Genomic DNA, 19,353 nt, shown 5'->3' on the forward strand with positions numbered 1-19,353 from the left:
CAGCTTTGCAACGGTGCCATTTGAGTTGCTGTCGCTCCTCGATTTCCCAACTCAAAGTCCATTTGAATCCAAACATCCACGCCACCCCTCTCGGCTGCCCAGCATCCCAGGGAGTAGAGCACGAACGGTTGGCCTCTGCTCCCACAGCCGAAGAGCCAGGACAAAAAACTTGAGCTGTGCTTCTTCTGCAGAAAGTCAGCTTTGCATCGGTGCCATTTGCGTTGCTGTCGCTCCTCGATTTCCAAACGCAATCTCCATGCATGCTGGGCAGCCGAGAGGGGTGGTGTGGATATTTGGATTCAAATGGACTTTTAGTTGGGAAATCGAGGAGCGACAGCAACTCAAAAGGCACCGTTGCAAAGCTGACTTTCTGCAGAAGAGGCACACCTCAAGTTTTTTGTCCTGGCTCTTCGGCTGTGGGAGCAGAGGCCAACAATTCATGCTCTACTCACTGGGATGCTGGTCAGTCGATAGCGGGCACCACAAAGGTTCCATTCTAATGGAGTTTTAGTTGTGAAATCGAGGAGCGACAGCAACGCAATTGGCACCGTTGCAAAGCTGACTTTCTGCAGAAGAGGCACAGCTCAAGTTTTTTGTCCTGGCTCTTCGGCTGTGGGAGCAGAGGCCAACCATTCGTGCTCTACTCCCTGGGATGCTGGTCATCCGAGAGTGGGCGCCACAGAGGTTCAAGTCTAGGTTAGGGTTAGGGTTATGGCTTATGGGTTAGGGGTTAGGGTTAGGGGTTATGGTTAGGGTTGGGGTTATGGTTAGGGTTAGTGTTTAGGGTTAGGATTAGGGGGTTAGGGTTAGGGGGTTATGGTTATGGGGTTAGGGTTAGGCGTTTAGGTTTAGGGGGTTAGGTTTATGTTTAGGGTTAGGCGTTTGGGGTTAGGGTTAGGGGTTATTGTTAGGGGTTAGGGTTTAGGATTAGGGTTAGGGGGTTAGGGTTAGGGGGTAAGGGTTAGTGTTAGGGTTAGGGTTTAGCGGTTAGGGGTTAGGGGTTAGGGGGTTGGGGTTAAGGGTTAGGGTTACGGTTAGGGGTTTAGAGTTTGGGGGTTGGGGTTGGGGTTAGGGGTTAGGGTTACGGTTAGGTGTTTAGAGTTAGGGGGTTAGGGTTAGGGTTATGTGTTAGGGTTGTGGTTAGGGGGTTAGGGTTTGTGGTTGGGGTTGTGTTTTCTGTTGGGTTTGGGGTTGACTATATATATATATATAAGTCCACACTAGACCTAAAACCCTAACAAACTAACATCATCATTCTACATAACTTTCACATATAAGCAAGAATAGCACCATTCTAACCCTCGACAGTTGCACTCACTGACAAACTGCTCAATGGACACGCTCATTGTACCACAAGTACGTTAGAGGGCTCCACTCAGAGACTAAGTCCTCTCTTGAAACGCTCATAGCACCATGCAACGCTCGAGGGCTCCACTCAGGGTCTAAGTCCTCCCTTGAAATGCTCATAGCACCATACAACGCTAGAGGGCTCCACTCGGAGACTAAGTCCTCCCTTGAAACGCTCATAGCACCATAGAACACTAGAGGGCGCCACTCACAGACTAAGTCCTCCTTTGAAACACTCATTGCACCACAAGAACACAATAGGGCTCCACTCACAGACTTCCTTGTCCATTGGAACACAAATATTACCTTTCAAACCCTACAGGGCTACACTCACAGACCAACTTCCCCATTGGAAAGCCAAAAGCACCTTTCAAACCCTAGAGGGCTCCACTCACAAACTAACTCCTCCCTGGGAACACCAAAAACACCTTTCAAACCCTACAGGGCTCCACTCACAGACTAACTCCTCCATTAGAATGCCAATAATACGTTCCAAACCCTAGAGGGCTACACTAACAGACTAACTTCTCCATTGGAACACCAAGAGCACCACTCAAACCCTAGAGGGCTCCACTCACAGACTAAGCTCTAAATTGGAACACCAATAGCACGTGTCAAACCCTAGAGGGCTCCACTTACAGACTAAGCTCTAAATTGGAACACCAATAGCACGTGTCAAACCCTAGAGGGCTCCACTTACAGACTAAGCTCTAAATTGGAACACCAATAGCACGTGTCAAACCCTAGAGGGCTCCACTTACAAACTAAGCTCTAAATTGGAACACCAAGAGCACGTGTCAAACCCTAGAGGGCTCCACTCACAGACTAAGCTCTAAATTGGAACACCAAGAGCAACTTTCAAACCCTGCAGGCCTCCACTCACAGACTAACTTCTCCATTGGAAAACCAAGAGCACCTTTCAAACCCTAGAGGGCTCCACTCACAGACTAACTTCTCCATTGGAACACTAATAGCACCACTCAAATCCTAGAGTTTTCCACTCAGAGACTAACTCCTTCATTGAAACCCTAATGCTGCCATGCAAACCGTAGAGTTTTCCACTCAGAGACTAAGTCCTCCACTGATACCCTAAGATCATCACAGAAACCCTAGATTTATGCACTGAAACCCTAAGTTCTCCATTGAAACCCTAAATTCTCTGTTGGAACTCTAGAATTGTCCATTGGAACCCTAGGCTCTCCATAGAAAACCTAAGTTCTCCATTGAAACCGTAGAGTTCTGCATTGAAACCCTAAACTCTGAACTCTGCATTGAAACCTAAACGCTGCATTGAAACCCTGAACGCTGCATTGAAACCCTGAACACTGCATTGAAACTCCAAGTTCTTCAGCCACAGACTAAGACCGGCATTACAGAGATTAAGTTTTCTATTCGGAAACTAAGACCGCGTTTCTGACACTAAGTTCTCCGCTCAGACACTGAGATGGGAATTCTGACGCTAACTTCCCCCTTCGGAGACTGAGACCGGCATTATGAAAGTCACTTTACCGTTCAGAGACTAAGCTCACCGTGCTGAGAATAAGACCGGTGCTCAGAGACTGTATTCCCCGTTCTCAGACTAATACCGGTATTCTAAGACTAAGTTCAGCTTTCAAGACTAAATTCTCCATTCTGAAACTGAGACCGGCCTTCTGAGACTAAGACCTCGTTCTAATACCGACACCAAAATTCTTATGCGAACACTGATTTTCTAATACTAATAGTAGCACCCTAAGACTGACACAATCATTCTACAACTGATCCCTTTAATATTGACCTTGCATTTAATTTAGAAATTAGTCACGTACTGCCTTTCAGTTATATACAATTACATACATAAATGACCTTTGGCACAATGGACAATTCATCTTCATAAATCCGATGACTCTGTACGACTCGCATGGGACACCGTACGCCTCACATGTTTTCTCACATGTGAATCGTCATGCGTCCCTTTTCCAGCATCAAAACCATCTTCTGTTTTTCGCCGACTGGTATGCCTGCCATGCTTAGTCCCCTATGAATCGTCACCCCATACACCTACCATGCTCTGTCGCGTATGGATAGTCCCGCATCGATTTTCTGATGTCGAAACCTGTAGTTTCTCACTACTCGTGTGGTGAGGGACGGAAGCACTAGCTCCCTCCGAACTAGGGCTGAGACATGGCGCATTCACGGAATACGGATCATCAACGATTTATTGCGCAGTTAGAATTCCTTATATCTGCTGCCTAAGCACCTCCCCAGGGTCAGCTGGTTCCTGTCCCTCCTGGCAACCTCCCGTCCATGCACCAATCCCTACATCTCCCCCACCTCAAGACTAGAAAACTCAGGGTTTTAACAGCTATTCCAGATAACAACTTATAACTCTTATTAACCAAGTAAGAAAGGTTTGTCCCACTAAGCATTCACACACAGTGCGTATTACATAATCAAACAAGAAGGAAACAAACATCCTAATACTAATAAACACAGAGCGTCAGCCTAAAGGGACCTAGACGCAGGTGTTTCCGGCCTGAGAGATGTCGTATTCAACAGCCGGCTACAAAGTTCGTAAGGCACATCGTGACTGGATCCGTGAGTGAAGTCATCTGGACACATAAGGGCCAGGGATGTCATTTCACACCTCTTTCCATCACTCTCTCCCCGATATAGCCGAGCGCCAATCACCACCTGTGAAATATAGCTCAAATACAAACTTAGAGACACAACTACGAATACGGTAATAACCATTTGCCGGTACCCAGCATGGACCTATCTTGGACCTATCTTGCCCTTTTCCAGATCTTTCACCCGTACCTGTGGATACGGACGTTTGTCTAGAGGTGGAGCAAAGTGTGAGCTCATCGGGGATTGTTCACTCGATCCATGCGAGAATTGATTTAAACTAGTCAGAGCAGAAAGTAAAAGTCAGCGCACACGGACTGCGGGAGCTCTTCCGGGTACAGACTCCCCCCCCTCAAGACACCCGAGGCAAGCTTTCAGAGTCCAGTGTGCGCGTTCGACGATAGCTTGGCCAGTGCTGTTATGAGGACAACCAGTCTTATGTTCAATGTCCCACTGTCGTAAAAACAAAGCCACCAGTTGACTTGAATATGCTGGGCCGTTGTCGGTCTTGATCTGGCTAGGGACTCCCAAAATCACCATGACCTCACACCAATGCAAAATGGCCGCCTTAGTGTCTTGCTTGCATTGTGCCATAGCCAAGATGACACTGCTACAGGTATCAACCGTGACATGTAAATAGCGCATAAAAACTGGAGCGCAACAGTCAGGGACTGGCAGACCTTGTGCAACACGGTCTGCACTATTGTTACCTTCAGTTAGGAGTCTGGGGATGTGCGAATGACTGTTACAGTGATTTGGGCAAATTTCAGCAGCTTGCTCAGACAACGCCTGGAAAAGGACTTGCGCACACTCCATCGTAGCCTCAATGGCTAATGGGGTCCGCAGACCACTGTCGTAGCACGGTAGCTACAGTATATGCTTCCAGAAATCGAACTGCTATTGACTAGACGTAACCAATATAGATTCTGATTGGCTCAGAAGTGCAGTCCACACATTTTGAAGCAGATAACAAGCTAGCTAAAATTATCCATTCGCTACCTTTCTCACATAACTTGCAGTTTCACCATCCCGCTCCCACATCTTGTTAGCCTTGAGCAAATGCCAAGTTCCTTATTCTACTGCACGTAACTGTCCTTTAGTAACCTAAGGCTAGGCCTTGCAGCCTGGGTAACTTGAATTCAGACCTTGCAACTTAACTCAGAGTTTGGCTAAGACCAAACAGCTGGGATTGCTCACATGTCGATTGTTCAGCTGTATTCTTCATAACCACCATCTCCTAAGGCTGACATCTGGGTTGGTCACGAAATGTCCACTGTCCCTTAGCCACTCCACAATTCTCTCTTTTTGTCTTTGAGCAAACCAGACAGATGTTACATTTTTCTTAACTATAGACATCATACACCACAACATATAACTTGCTACTAATACAAATAAAACTAACACACATAATATAGCTACTCTATCCATCATCTTTCGTTAGCCGTTTAACCCCCTCTTTCAATTGTTGTATACTGTTATAAATTGATTCCAAATGACCTGACAAATTCATGCAGCACATCCCCTCAAATTCAGCACAACCATGCCCCTGTGCCAACAATAAAAAGTCGATTGCTGCCCTATTTGTAAGGTGGCATGACAAACACTATCAACATCAGTCAAGAGCCCGCTTAGTGCAAGCATAGTAGCATTTGTCAGTTCCTTCTTATCTTGCTGGGATTCCTTCAGCTTTTGTTGTCCCTTGGTTCATGTCCGACTCCACGTAGGCACTTGCTGATCTGGGTACATGGCCGTTCTTTGCCAGAAAGTCATCCACATCTCCCCCTTTTTCTTTTTATACAAGCCAAACACGCTTTGTAGCACTCAATCATTCGTTGGATACATTAAAAATACACAGCAACAAAATCAAAATCATTAAAATGACAATAAACACCATTAGTCCACCTTTTACTAGAGCAACCAGCCAACCTGTCAGTCCCCATTCACCTAACAAATTGTCCAGCCGAAAGGCTTGTCCATCCTCATACACCATGTGTAAGATCTTAGCATGTTTCCATATTTCTTCAACATATGCCAATCACAGGCTGCTGGGTCTGCCCTTTTTCTCCTGGATGGCTCTCTGATAACAGGGGAGGCCATCCCCTCACATCAAGGTCTGGCATGGCGTGTGTCCCCACCGCTCCACGCCTGCTGGGTTGCAGCCAACAGCGGAGCTAAAGGTTCTTCTTGATGGCAAACACAGAGGCCAACCCAGTCTTGCCCTTGACTGTGGCAGCAGGCCACCTCAATTCTTGTACCTCGTTGTCAATGCAGAGTTTCACCTGCTTCATCCAGTAACAAGTTGCTACTGTGGCAAAGCATACACAGATTTACATTACCAGAGTAACTATTACAGGTTACAGCAGCATGTTGAAGATGCTGATGGCAGCAAGAAACCAAAGAACTTTCTTGCCAGTGGAGTTCTGCCACCCTCTTAATTTGTTCCATTACCTGCTTTATAACACTACCATCATATTAGAATCTTTCTAGCTTTTGCCTTAGCATTTTCTAGCAGCTGCTGCAAATTTGCATGCTCTAACATCTTTTACAAGTAACAAGTCCACACAATACAAGATATAGTTTCTCATTAGCAACTGGCTAGTAAATACAGGTGGTTTTATGCACAAAATCACAGCCTCTAATAATAGCTACGTTACAAGAACACATATTCAAGTTGTTACTTTTCAGTTGCCCTCAAGTGATGTCCTGCAATCATTTATTTTTCTCCTCCTCTATCTCATTCTGCTCAGGGTATTCACTGCCAGCCCCTGTAGCTGAGGCATCGAGTTCCTCCACTTGTCTGTCCAGCTCACGGCAAGGCTTTGCAAACTTTGCAGGCAGCTGCCATGGACCTGTAGCTAGGAGGACACAAACATACCCCCTCTCCCACGCTATCAGCTCTTGAGAAGGAGTTGGGTTAAAGTGATTCAAAGGCATTCTGATGGGAAAGAAATGTGAAGCTACAGCTGCCTGCCTGCTTATCAGCAGCAGTAAATACCTGCCAGCAACAGCACTTTGCATTAACCCTTTCTTGTCCAAAATGTTAATCTGCTACCCATTAAAACTTTTACACAAACCCAACAAAAAATACACAGAACACTGTCTGCCCTCAGCACACACGCACGCACACATGCATGGGATCCCACAAGCACACTCCATTCAATTACCATATTTGAAACACAAAACCTAGACAATCATTATTCCCACTACACAGTCGCTCATATGGAACGTGGCGTAAGGACCCTGTGAAGACAATCAAAAATCAGCTCCAAGCAGCATCATCGCAGTGTGAGGCTGCAGGCTCAACTTCAGCGGGCGTCCCCGCAGAGGCTCTGCCTCCCCCACATCACATGAGCCTTGGGCTTTCACACTGACCAAAATGCACACTCGTTCCGATGCAGGTGGCCAGCCTACATTGGAAGAAGTGGTCAGCAATATCCATAAAAATTCTCCAAGGGCTAATAGAAACATAGATATACATGGATATATATTTGCCACCTTCTAGTACATGTGGATCACACAGAGACTATCAAATGAGTTGTATATGGGGTTTCAAGTCCACAGCCCGCCACGGCACTCACACACCATGTTCAAAAGGCTATAAGGGTACCTCTTTTTTTTTTTTTTTTTTTTTTTTCCTAGAAAATCAAAACCAAACTGAACACTCCTGCCTGGTAGCCAAGGATAAAGACAATGTCGTTAGTAGGGAGGATTCCCCCAGGGTAGGTTTTGAGGGTTGCTGTCGCTCGTTGTGGGGAACCCCCCTGTCCCCTGCCCTGTCGCACAAGGGGGAGTGTTGCCAGGGCTCACAACACTCCACTTCCTGGTTTTTTGCTGCTGCCGTTGTTGCTGTTGCCGTTGCCGCGGTTTCTGGCAGTCGCGCTGCAGCTCCAGCGCTGCCCGCTCAGCCGCGCGGCCCGGGGGCTCCGGCCGCGCCTCCCGGGGCACCTTCCTCCACAGCTCCCGCACAAAGGTCTGCACCCGCGGCTCCTCCACTCGCAGCGCCTCCGTGTCCTGCAGCCGCTCCAGCAGCTCCTCTCCTGGAGACAACTTTCTCGATGGCACCCCACGTCTCCCCTAGATCTCCTGCTTTCTTTTCCCCAGCCAAGACCACTTCCAAAAGCTCTTGGCGGATCCGTCTCCATTGGGAGGTATCTAATACGTCCACGGGGGCCTCCACCGCCCCCCGGCCTCGCATCCATTGGATGCAGTGGCCCGCTGGCCCCGAGTATATCGCCTTCGGCAACCCAGCTTGCTGCACGAGGGCCTCCAGTACCTGTACCACGTGGCTCACATCCATCGCTATCACTCTGGGGTCACCACTTGTAGTTTCTCGCTACTCGTGTGGTGAGGGACGGAAGCACTAGTTCCCTCCGAACTAGGGCTGAGACATAGAGCATTCACGGAATGCGGGTCATCAACGATTTATTGCGCAGTTACAATCCTTATATCTGCCGCCTAAGCACCTCCCCAGGGTCAGCTGGTTCCTGTCCCTCCTGGCAACCTCCCGTCCATGCATCAATCCCTACAGAAACTATCTTCCATTTCACGCCGACAGCTATTGGTCTTCCTACGGAAAAATTCCATGGGCTCCTCGCAGCCATCCGAAAACGGAGGAAACTTCTCTCCACAGTATCACCTCTCGACAAACTAACCTGTGCATAAAAATAAATTTCAACCCAGATCATTACAACATCAACTCTAAACATCCCCACCTCAGCTGATATTTTTCTACGTGTCTGCAAAGCTAACTATTTCCACCCAAAACACAACACTAACTGCAGCAAAATATACAGTGCCACCATCTGACACAAATAAATAATAAAGCACATGAAGGCTGCCACACCAACACTCAACGTTTCTTCATTAATGCATGACAAGAACCCCAACCTGACTTCAGAGGTCCTTAGGAACCCGGCTGGGTTTTGTTTTGGTTTTTTTTTTTTGTCTAAAAATCTGAAAAGGAAAACATGTTTTCGTCTACAACCCACATCCCCACACAAGTAAAGCACTGAGCTTACGCACATTCACACACGCTGACATGCAGCTGTACACGCTCACACACACCCCAAAAGCATCCCCTTGCCATCTACAGTGCAAGCCAAATCTAATTGCAAATCATCTGTGCCTATAGCGAGCCCTCGCTCGCTCTGAGAAACTCCTCGGGAACAACAGTCCCAGGAGCATTGAAAATTCCCTGCTTGAGAAAACCCCGTCCCTGAGCCAGCCTGCCCCCAAACTTAGGCGATGAACGTCGCCTTGCAGACGAGCCGGGACCAGGGAAAAAAAAACCCAGCCGGGGGAGAAAAAAAAACTCCCCCAGCTGGGTTGTGTTTTTTTTTTTTTCTTTTTTTTTTGGTCTAAAAATCTGAAAAAGAAAAAATATTTTAGTCTACAACCCACATCCCACACACAAGTAAAGCACTAAGCTTACACCCATTCACACACGCAGCCCAAACACATGCCCCTGACATCCACCCTGCAAGCCAAATTTAATCAGAAATTATCTGTGCCTCTAGCGAGCCCTCGCTTGCTCTGAGAAACTCCTCGGGAACAACGGTCCCAGGAGCATTGAGGGAATTGCATCACTTTGACCTCATAAAACAATAGAAAAGAGGGAATTACATCATGGCTCCTGGTGGCGGCCATTTTGGCGTGGCGCCATCTTGTGTACGGCAACTGGGGGCGGCCATATTGGTGGGGCGCCATCTTGTGCACAGCACTTGGCGGCGGCCATATTGGTGAGGCGCCATCTTGTGTACGGCAACTGGGGGTGGCCATATTGGCGAGGCGCCATCTTGTGTACGGCACCTGCGGGCGGCCATATTGGTGAGGTGCCATCGGCGCCGTTGTGGACTCGCCGTTCCTCCGTACGGAGACCAGCCCCTCCCTCTGGCGGCCTCGTTGCCGTGGTAACGGCCGCACTGCGCCTGCGCCGCCGCCATTTTTCATTCCAAGATGGCGCTGGCGAGCGTGGCGTGGGTGGAGGCTCCGCTCCCGTACCGTTCCCTCCTCCCAGGGCTCGCAGCGCCCCGGGACCCGGCCGGGCCCCCCCCATCTCCCTCCGGCATCGCCGTCCCCCTCCTCCGGGAGCTCCCGCCGCTACTGCCCGGGCCCGGTATCCACCTCCTGCACGGCACCACCACCCTGGCCTTCGAGGTACAGACACTGGGGAGAAAGAGAGACCCTGGAGGTGCTGGGACCCATAGAGACCTCATAGAAACTCCATAAGGACACACTGTGGGGGGGGGGGGTTATGCACGCAGAGGCACATAGGGACCCATAGAGAGACGCTGGGGGTGCTGGGACTCGTAGAGACCCCATGGAAACTCCATAGGGACACACTGAGGGGGGGAGTTATGCACACAGAGGCACATCGAGACCCATAGAGAGATGCTGGGGGTGCTGGGACCCATAGAGACCCCATAGAAACTCCATAGGGACACACTGGGGGAGGGGGTTTATGCACGTAAAGGCAGGTAGGGACCCATAGATGCTGGGGGTGCTGGGACCCATAAAGACCCCACAGAAACTCCATAGTGAGGCAAGGGGGCACAAAATCACAAAATGAAATGTATAAACCTCTCAAATCAGTTTTAAATAAAGTTTGAAGCCTTTGTAAGAGCAGCAATGGAAAATCACTGAGGTGAACGATTCACAGAGAAAAAGAATAGAGTACAGCTGGAGAACGTCCTGAGAGTCCTTGTATAAGATAAACCGTTGTAGCTGATGTAGTTTTGGGCCCTTACAACCTTAGTACAAACTGGGTGTAAGAAAAGGAGGCTGGAAAAACAGGACGTAAGGATTAGGAGTATCTGGGAATAGCAGGTGTCCGGGATGGGCTGCAGTTAAACTGACTGATAAGTAGGAAGGACAGGATGATTGCTGTGTCTGTGGTGTTACCGAGCCGATGAAGCTGGTCTAAACGTCTACTGCGCCTGCTTCAAAGGCTGAAGCGCTGAAGATGGTCGGAAGAAGTAAAGGACCCTCGGAGAGCAGCACCACGTTTTTTGTGCGCCTGTGAGGAAACTTCCTAGAAGAATGATGTAAGCAGCCTCACGAATACACATGTCTGTACGTAATGAATATATATGCTTAGTGACTATATAAGGACGGCTCGTTTAGCCGTTTGGAGACACACGTTAGGAGGAGCTGTCCCCCGTGTCTGCCGGCGCCGCAATAAAGAATACCTGCTTGTCAACTGGAAACCTTTGCTGGCCAGTTTGTTCCTGGAGTTTTCTCCGAGTCACCAGAGACCCCCGGATCTCCCCTAATCCCCCCCACAGACCCCGCTGTGGGCCTCCAGTCCCCCAAATCCCCCTATAAGCCCCCCATATCCCCCTGTAAACACCCGATATCCCCCCCATAGACCTCATAGAATCCCATTTAGGGACTCCAGACATCCATATCTGCACATAGACACCCTATCTACCCCCATATCCCCCCATAGAACGCCGTGTAGGCATGCTGGTCCCCCATATCCCCCCCATATCCTCCCGTATTTCCCCCTAGAACTCCCTGTCATGGACTCCAGACCCCCATACCCCCCATATTCCCCCATATACCCCCATAAAGGGTCCCCACAGAACCCCATGGAGAGACTCTAGACCCCCAAATGCCCCCATATTCCCCCATAGACCCCCCCCAATGGGACCCCAGACCTCCAAATTCCCCCCATATCTTCCCATTGACACCCCTCATGGCGCTCCAGACCGCCAAATCCCCCCATATCCTCCCATATTCCCCCACAGACCCCCATAATGGGACTCCAGACCCCCAAATCCCCCCATATGTCCCCCATATCCTCCCATATTCCCCTGTGGAACCCCATGAACGGTCTCCAGACCACTACTGACCCCCATGTAGGGACTCCAGATGCCCATGTCCCCCTTAATCCCCCCCCAGACACCCCATAGACCCCATAAAGGGTCTCCAGACCACCACAGAACCCCATGTAAGGACTCCAGACCCCCATATGCCCCCTAATCCCCCCATAGGTGCCCAAGTAGGGACTCCAGACCGCCATATGTCCCCTAATCCCACCCACAGACCCCCATGTAGGGACTCCAGACACCCATATGCCCCCTAATCCCCCCCATAGGTGCCCATGTAGGGACTCCAGACCGCAATATGCCCCCTAATCCCACCCATAGACCCCCATGTAGGGACTCCAGACCCCGTTATGCCCCGTAATCCCCCCATAGACCCCCATGCAGGGACTCCAGAGCTCCATATTGTCCCTAATCCCCTCCATAAATCCCCATAATGGGACTCCAGACCCCCAAATCCCCCCACAGAATCCCATGTAGGGCAATGGAGGTGGGCCTTAGGGGGGACCGGGGATAATAGGGAGTTAACAGAGGGCAATGGGGGGAAATTACCGGGGGTACTGGGGGGTAATGGGAGGCATTGGCTCCTCTCGGACCCCATCGGAGCCCCTCCGGTCCCTTCGGGCGGCTCCGCCCTCTTGGGGTGGCTTCGGCTGCTCTCGGGTCCCTTGGGCTGCGCTCGGGTTTCGTTGGTCGGCTCCGCCCCCTTCGGAGGGTTTCGGCTGCGCTCGGCTCCCTTCGGGCAAAAGCCGGTGTTCCCACACTTTTGCCTTCGAAAGTACTGGGAAAGAGGGAATTCCATCACGTTTACCTCACGAAGCAATGGAAAAGAGGGAATTGCATCACTTTGACCTCATAAAACAATAGAAAAGAGGGAATTACATCACTTTTACCGCATAAAGCAGTGGGAAGGGGGGGGGAACACACACGACACGAGGGCGGCGCCATCTTGGGCTCTTTCTCCTCCCGCCCCGCAGGTCTGGCACTTCCAGCCTCGCACTGCCCGCTGCCATAGCGTGGCCATGGAGGAGGCGAAGAGGCAGGTGCGGGTGAAGGAGATGGGAGGGGAGGCGGCGGGAAGAGTCTTGGTGGGAGTACTTCATGGCCCGCGCCACCTGGAGCGGGGCTCTGCGCCGCCATGTTGAGAGTGGGAGCCGGGGGAGGCCATATTGGTGGGGTGCCGCTGGCGCCACTGGATAGGCGCCATCTTGTGTACGGCACCTGTGGGCGGCCATATTGGTGAGGCGCCATCTTGAGTACGGCACCCGGCGGCGGCCAAATTAGTTAGGTGCCATCTTGTGTACCTAAACCGGTTTAAATCGGTCTAAACCGGATTAAACCGGCCTGGACTGGCCTAAACCGGCCTAAACTGCATTAAGCCGGCCTAAAACGGACTAAACCAGCCTAAACCTGTTTGAACCAACCTAAACTGGATTAAGCCGGCCTAAACCTGTTTAAACCGGCCTAAACCAGCCTGAACCCGCCTAAACCTGTTTAAACCAGCCTAAAGCCAATGCCTCCTGTTACCCCCCCATTTTCCCCCATTAACCCCCTATAACCCCCCCATTACCCCCTATTAACCCACATTCCCCCACCATTGCCCCCATTACCCTCTATTAACTCCCGAATACCCTCCATTGCCCCCCATTATCCTCTATTAACTCCCTATTACCCCCCCCATTGCCCCCCATTACTCTCAATTAACTCCATATTACCCCCCCCCCGGCCTCCAATTACTCCCCAGTCCCCCTTAAGGCCCCTCCATTGCCTCCAGTGCCCTCCCAGGGCAGAGGCCGCTGTGGGGCAGCAGCTCCGAACCCTCTCGATGCTGGCAGGGAAAGTGGCAGCTGTGACAGCTGCCACCAATGGGTGATTGCCTCATAGAGCCCCACAGGGACCCCATAGGGACCCATACTCAAGCCTTCAGGTCTACCTGGACTTGGGCTACCCCAACTACTTAGGTCTAACTGCAGTCTGTTTACCAGGTCTACCCCGACTTGGGCTATCCAAGTCTACTTCACACTCTGGTTATTAGCTCTACCCTGGCCAAAGGGGTAGCACTGTTAATGTTGTCATCATTGTCAAGAAGCCTGAAGCTCTGCAGGAAGCAACCAAAAGCTACTGTTTGGTAACAGCTCTTTGCTTCTTCTTTCTTTTCCCATTTAGTTTTCTAATGGGGAAAAAACATGAGAAAGCCTCTAGTCTAAGGGCATTCAGAAAGGAAGGAGCAGGAAATGGGGAGTGGAGCCTTCAGAGACAATGGGAAAAGTGCTTCTCCACTTCATGAATCCTGACTTCTGAATGGATGTTTTGATCAAGAAGTCACAAGAGCATAATCTTTTTTATATAAAAGAGTTTTTAATCTGTATTTTAACATGGGCATAAAATTAAGACATAACCTCCACTAACCTCCACCTACAGCAAGCCAGTATGTATAAATGCTCCCTACTTTCACAGTTACATTAGCAGTGTGAAGCTGCAGGGGGTTATCACAGTATCACAGTAGGTTAGAGATTGGAAGGGACCTCAAAAGATCATCCAGTCCAATCCCCCTGCCAGAGCAGGAACACCTAAATAAGGTTACATAGGAATGTGTCCAGGCGGGTTTTGAATGTCTCCAGAGAAGGAGAATCCACAACCCCCCTGGGCAGCCTGTTCCAGTGTTCTGTCACCCTCACTGAGAAGAAGTTTCTTCTCAAGTTTAAGTGGAACCTCTTGTGTTCCAGTTTATACCCATTACCCCTTGTCGTATCATTGTTTGCCACTGAGAAGAGCCTGGCTCCGTCCTCGTGACACTCCCCCTTTATATATTTATATACACTAATAAGGTCCCCCCCCAGTCTCCTCTTCTCCAAACTATAGAGACCCAGCTCCCTCAGCCTTTCCTCATAAGGGAGATGCTCCACTCCCTTCATCATCTTAGTTGCCCTGTGCTGGACTCTCTCCAGCAGGTCCCTGTCCTTCTTGAACTGAGGGGCCCAGAACTGGACACAATATTCCAGATGCGGTCTCACCAGGGCAGAGTAGAGGGGAAGGAGGACCTCTCTCGACCTACTGACCACCCCCCTTCTAATACACCCCAGGATGCCATTGGCCTTCTTGGCCGCAAGGGCACAGTGTTGGCTCATGGTCATCCTGCCATCCACTAGGACCCCCAGGTCCCTCTCCCCTACACTACTCTCTAACAGGTCGTTCCCCAACCCATACTGGAACCTGGGGTTGTTCCTGCCCAGATGCAGGACTCTACACTTTCCCTTGTTATATTTCATCAAGTTTCTCCCTGCCCAACTCTCCAGCCTGTCCAGGTCCCGCTGGATGGCAGCACAGCCTTCTGGCGTGTCAGCCACTTCTCCCAGCTTAGTGTCATCAGCAGACTTGCTGACAGTACACTCAATTCCCTCATCTAAATCATTGATGAATATATTAAATAATACTGGTCCCAGTACTGACCCTTGAGGCACTCCACTAGATACAGGCCTCCAACTGGACTCCGCCCCATAGACTACAACTCTCTGGCTTCTGTCCTTCAGCCAGTTTGCAGTCCACCTCCCTACCTGATCATCCAGGCCACGCTTCCTCAATTTAGCTATGAGGATGCTGTGGGAGACTGTGTCAAATGCTTTGCTGAAGTCAAGGTAGACCACGTCCACCGCTCTGCCATCATCCATCCACAATGTTATTTCCTCATAAAAGGCTATGAGGTTGGTCAAGCATGACTTCCCCTTGGTAAAGCCATGTTGACTGCCCCTCATAACCCTCTTATCCTTGACATGCCTTAAGATGGCATCAAGGATAAGGTGTTCCATCACTTTCCCAGGGATGGAGGTGAGGCTGACCGGTCTATAGTTACCCGGGTCCTCCTTCTTGCCCTTTTTGAAGACTGGAGTGACATTTGCTTTCCTCCAGTCCTCAGGCACCTCTCCCATTTCCCAAGACTTGGTAAAGACGATGGAGAGTGGTCTAGCAATGACTTCCGCCAGTTCCCTCAGCACCCGCGGGTGCATCCCATCTGGACCCATGGATTTATGGATGTCCAGATTGCTCAACTGGTCCCTAACCCATTCCTCGTCGACTAAGGCAAACTGCTCCAGTGACCTGACTTCATCTGAGGTCTCAGGAGTACAGGGCTCTTCAGGACTGCCTCCGGCAGAGTAGACAGAGACAAAGAAGGCATTCAATAACTCTGCCATCTCTGTATCTTCTGTCACCAGGGCACCCATCCCGTTCACCAGTGGGCCAACCTTGCCTCTGGTGTTAGAGCTTTTTCAAATACATAGCTGATAAAACTTTCTGTTGTCCTTGACCCCTCTTGCCAGATTTAATTCTAAGGAGGCCTTAGCCATCCTAGCTGCCTTCCTACATCCTCTAGCAGCAGCCTTATATTCCTCCCAAGTGGCCAGCCCCTCCTTCCATGACCTGTAAACCCTCCTCTTCCACTTGAGCATACCCAGCAGTTCCTTATTTAGCCACGCAGGTCTCTTGGCCCTCTTCCTTGACTTCCTATGTGTCGGGATGCTCTGCTCTTGAGCTTGGAATAAGCAATTCTTGAATGTCAACCAACTATCTTGGGCCCCTTTACCTTCAAGCAGCCTTGCCCATGGGATTTCCCCTAGCAATTGCTTGAAAAGGCCAAAGTTTGCCCTGCTAAAGTCCAGGGTTGCAATTCTACTTGCTATTGTACTGGTCCTACCACACAAGATCCTGAATTCCACCATCTCGTGGTCGCTGCAACCAAGGCAGCCCTCAACCTTTACTGCTTCGACCAGACCCTCCTTGTTAGTGAGGATGAGATCCAGCAGCGCTCCTCTCCTGGTTGGCTGATCCACCATTTGGATAAGGAAGTTATCATCCATACACTGGAGGAACCTCCTGGACTGTGGCTGGGTTGCTGAGTAGTCCTTCCAGCAAACATCAGGGAAATTAAAATCCCTCACGACGACCACGGCCTGTGACTGTGAGGCCGCTCTCAGCTGCCTGTAGAAGGCCTCGTCAACTTCCTCACCCTGATCTGGTGGCCTGTAACAGACACCCACAACAGTATCACCCCTGCCAGCCTGCCCCTTAATTCTCACCCACAGACTCTCGACTCGCTCGTCCCCTGTCCCTGGACAGAACTCAGTACATTGCAGCTGCTCTCGCACATAAAGAGCAACCCCGCCACCCCGCCTGGCTGGCCTGTCTTTCCTGAAAAGGACATAGCCCTCCATGAGTATATTCCAGTCATGCGAGCTGTCCCACCACGTCTCTGTAATTGCCACCAGATCATAATCTCCTGACTTAACACAGGTCTCCAACTCCTCCTGCTTATTTCCCATGCTGCGCGCATTGGTGTACAGGCATTTCAAGGAGGGAGCTGAGCTCACCAATTTCACCCTAGGATTATAGGAGGCCTCCCAGTCTTCATCAATCCTAGAGTGCTGCCCCACTGGGGCAAGCCCAGTTACAACCCCATCCCCCTTCGAATCTAGTTTAAAGCTCTCCAAATGAGCCCTGTTAATTCATGCCCCAGCATCCTTTTGCCTCTGTGAGTTAAACCTTTCCCATGTGCCATCATCCGGACTGGAGCCTTATAAACCCAGCTGTTATCAAAGAACCCAAAGCCCTGCCTGCAGCACCAGTCTCGTAGCAAATCCTTTACAGACTGAATTTTCCCATTCAGTCCCACATCATCACCGGAAGATGGAAGAAGCGAGGAGAAGATCACTTGAGCCCCAGACTCTTTCACCATCCGCCCCAAGGCCCTGTAGTCTTTCTTCATCCCCCTCAGACTGCGGAAAGCAGCTTCCCTCCCACCTGTCTGGAAGACCAGCAGTGGGTAGTAGTCTGTCGGGTGCACCAGGTTGGGGAGCGCCCTGGTGATATCCCTGATCCGGGCTCCAGGCAGACTACACACTTCCCTATGATGAGGGTCAACTCTGCATATCGGGCCCTCTGTTCCTCTCAGAAGGGAATCGCCTACAACAATGATTTTTCTTTCTTTCTTGTCAGAGGCAGTCTTGAGGTACGAAGTCGACCGCCTTTTCCTATGTGACCTTGTAGTCTGGCCTTGCACCACATCCTCACTTACCTCTCCATCAAGATCCAGGGCCTCAAACCTATTACGGAGGGGCACCTGGGGAAGCAGGGCAGGAAGGGAGGAGGGTTGGCCACGGTTCCGAACTGGAACTCGCTTCCAGCCCTCATCGTCTTTTTGGTCCCCTACCTCTGCGTGACAGCTACAGGGCAGGGGCTGTCTCGGGCCATCCCCCTCTGTCTGAGAGGACAGGGGGTCCATCCCCTTGTGGGGGGTATCTCCCTGGAACCGTTCCTGCTGGCACGCTAGGGAGTTACTCCACCAGTCGATCTCCCTTTCACACTCCCTGATGGTCCTCAGCGTCTCGACCTCCTCTTTAAGTTCTGCCACCAATCTAAGCAGATCTTCTACCTGCTCACACCTCACACAGGTGGAATGCTGGCCTCCCTCCCTCGGCAGCAGCAGGCTCTGGCACTCCCTGCAGCCAGAGACCTGAACAGCCACGGTTTGGGACGGGATCTCTGTCTGAGTTGCTACAGTCTCCTTACTGCAAGCTCTCCTTCTGGAGGCGACCATATTGGTCAGCAGTCTGGGACACCAGCAACAGGGTTCGCAACACAACCTCCTTGTTCCTCCCTGCGCCCGGTGGGCAGCGACCGGTCGCTGCCCTCCCAAAGGCTCTTTCAAGGCAAGGGGCAGGGGTGTGGTCGCCGTCACCGCGGGAACGCCCCCTGCCACGTCAGCCGCTCTCTCGCAAGGGCTGCTGGGGCTTCAGGGATCGGGAGATGTCGGGAATCGCGATGTCTCTGCGCTGTCCCCTCTGATTTTCCTAATCTCTGCTGAACCTCGTGGTCTCTGCAGCGTGCCGGCTCCGGCTCTAGCTGTGCTAGCTCCGATCAGCTGACTGACTCATTGGTTAGTTGTGCTGGCTTCTGCTTACAAATTAATAGGAATCAAAATTCATAGCTAAAAAGCTTCTGATGAACTTCAGGGTGTTGTGCTCATATTTGTTTCCTTCCAGAAAATACACCAGAAAATTCATGCACACTGTGTCATACATTATATCAAAACCAAAATTTCAAATTTCAACATGTGACCAAAAATCAAAGTACTGAATTAACATGATAGCAAATTACATAGTTACGATTATAAGGTCAGAAGCCAGACCCCAAGTGTCATACAAGTCTAGGAAAAGCATTATTTAGTGCTCAAATATGGCATGATCTTCAGCACCCAGCATCTGAAGAGCCTGCACCTGATCACTCATGCAAACAAAGTTCTTAAATAATGCATGGCACTACTGTGAATGAGTTCTTAATGCACATGCTTGCCATCAGGATCATAAGTCTCTTCATTTCAGTCAGCAATAGTGCAGGGAGCCATTCTGTTTCATCAATGGATCCTAAACAGTGCTGGACTGAATGAAAGTTGTTGGCTTTATGACATGGAAAAGTTGGGGGAGAGGGAAGAAAGATCCAAGCAACTTCCAGATGTGTTGCAGCTGCCCAGTTGCATAACTTTTCAGAGAGCCCAGACAATTATTTTATGATCCCATCTTCC

The 19,353-nt window shown here is 50.4% G+C and overlaps 1 protein-coding gene and 1 long non-coding RNA gene across 2 annotated transcripts; one reads left to right on the forward strand and one right to left on the reverse strand.

Annotated features, from left to right (window-relative positions):
* Positions 1-7,420: 7,420 nt before the first annotated feature.
* On the reverse strand, positions 7,421-9,903 carry LOC308228183 (uncharacterized protein; the record flags this gene model as incomplete). Its single annotated transcript, XM_080631353.1, has 2 exons — positions 7,421-8,606; positions 9,577-9,903. 2 exons carry the CDS (start codon positions 9,901-9,903, stop codon positions 8,397-8,399), a joined length of 537 nt encoding a protein of 178 aa, XP_080487479.1. The 3' UTR covers positions 7,421-8,396.
* Positions 9,697-11,153, forward strand: LOC308228184. Its single transcript, XR_013958182.1, has 2 exons — positions 9,697-10,110; positions 10,901-11,153. It is a non-coding gene; the product is annotated as an uncharacterized lncRNA (long non-coding RNA).
* Positions 11,154-19,353: the final 8,200 nt, after the last annotated feature.

The sequence above is a fragment of the Psittacula echo genome, assembly GCF_963264785.1.
Source record: "Psittacula echo genome assembly, chromosome: 17".
Lineage (NCBI taxonomy): Eukaryota > Metazoa > Chordata > Aves > Psittaciformes > Psittacidae > Psittacula > Psittacula echo.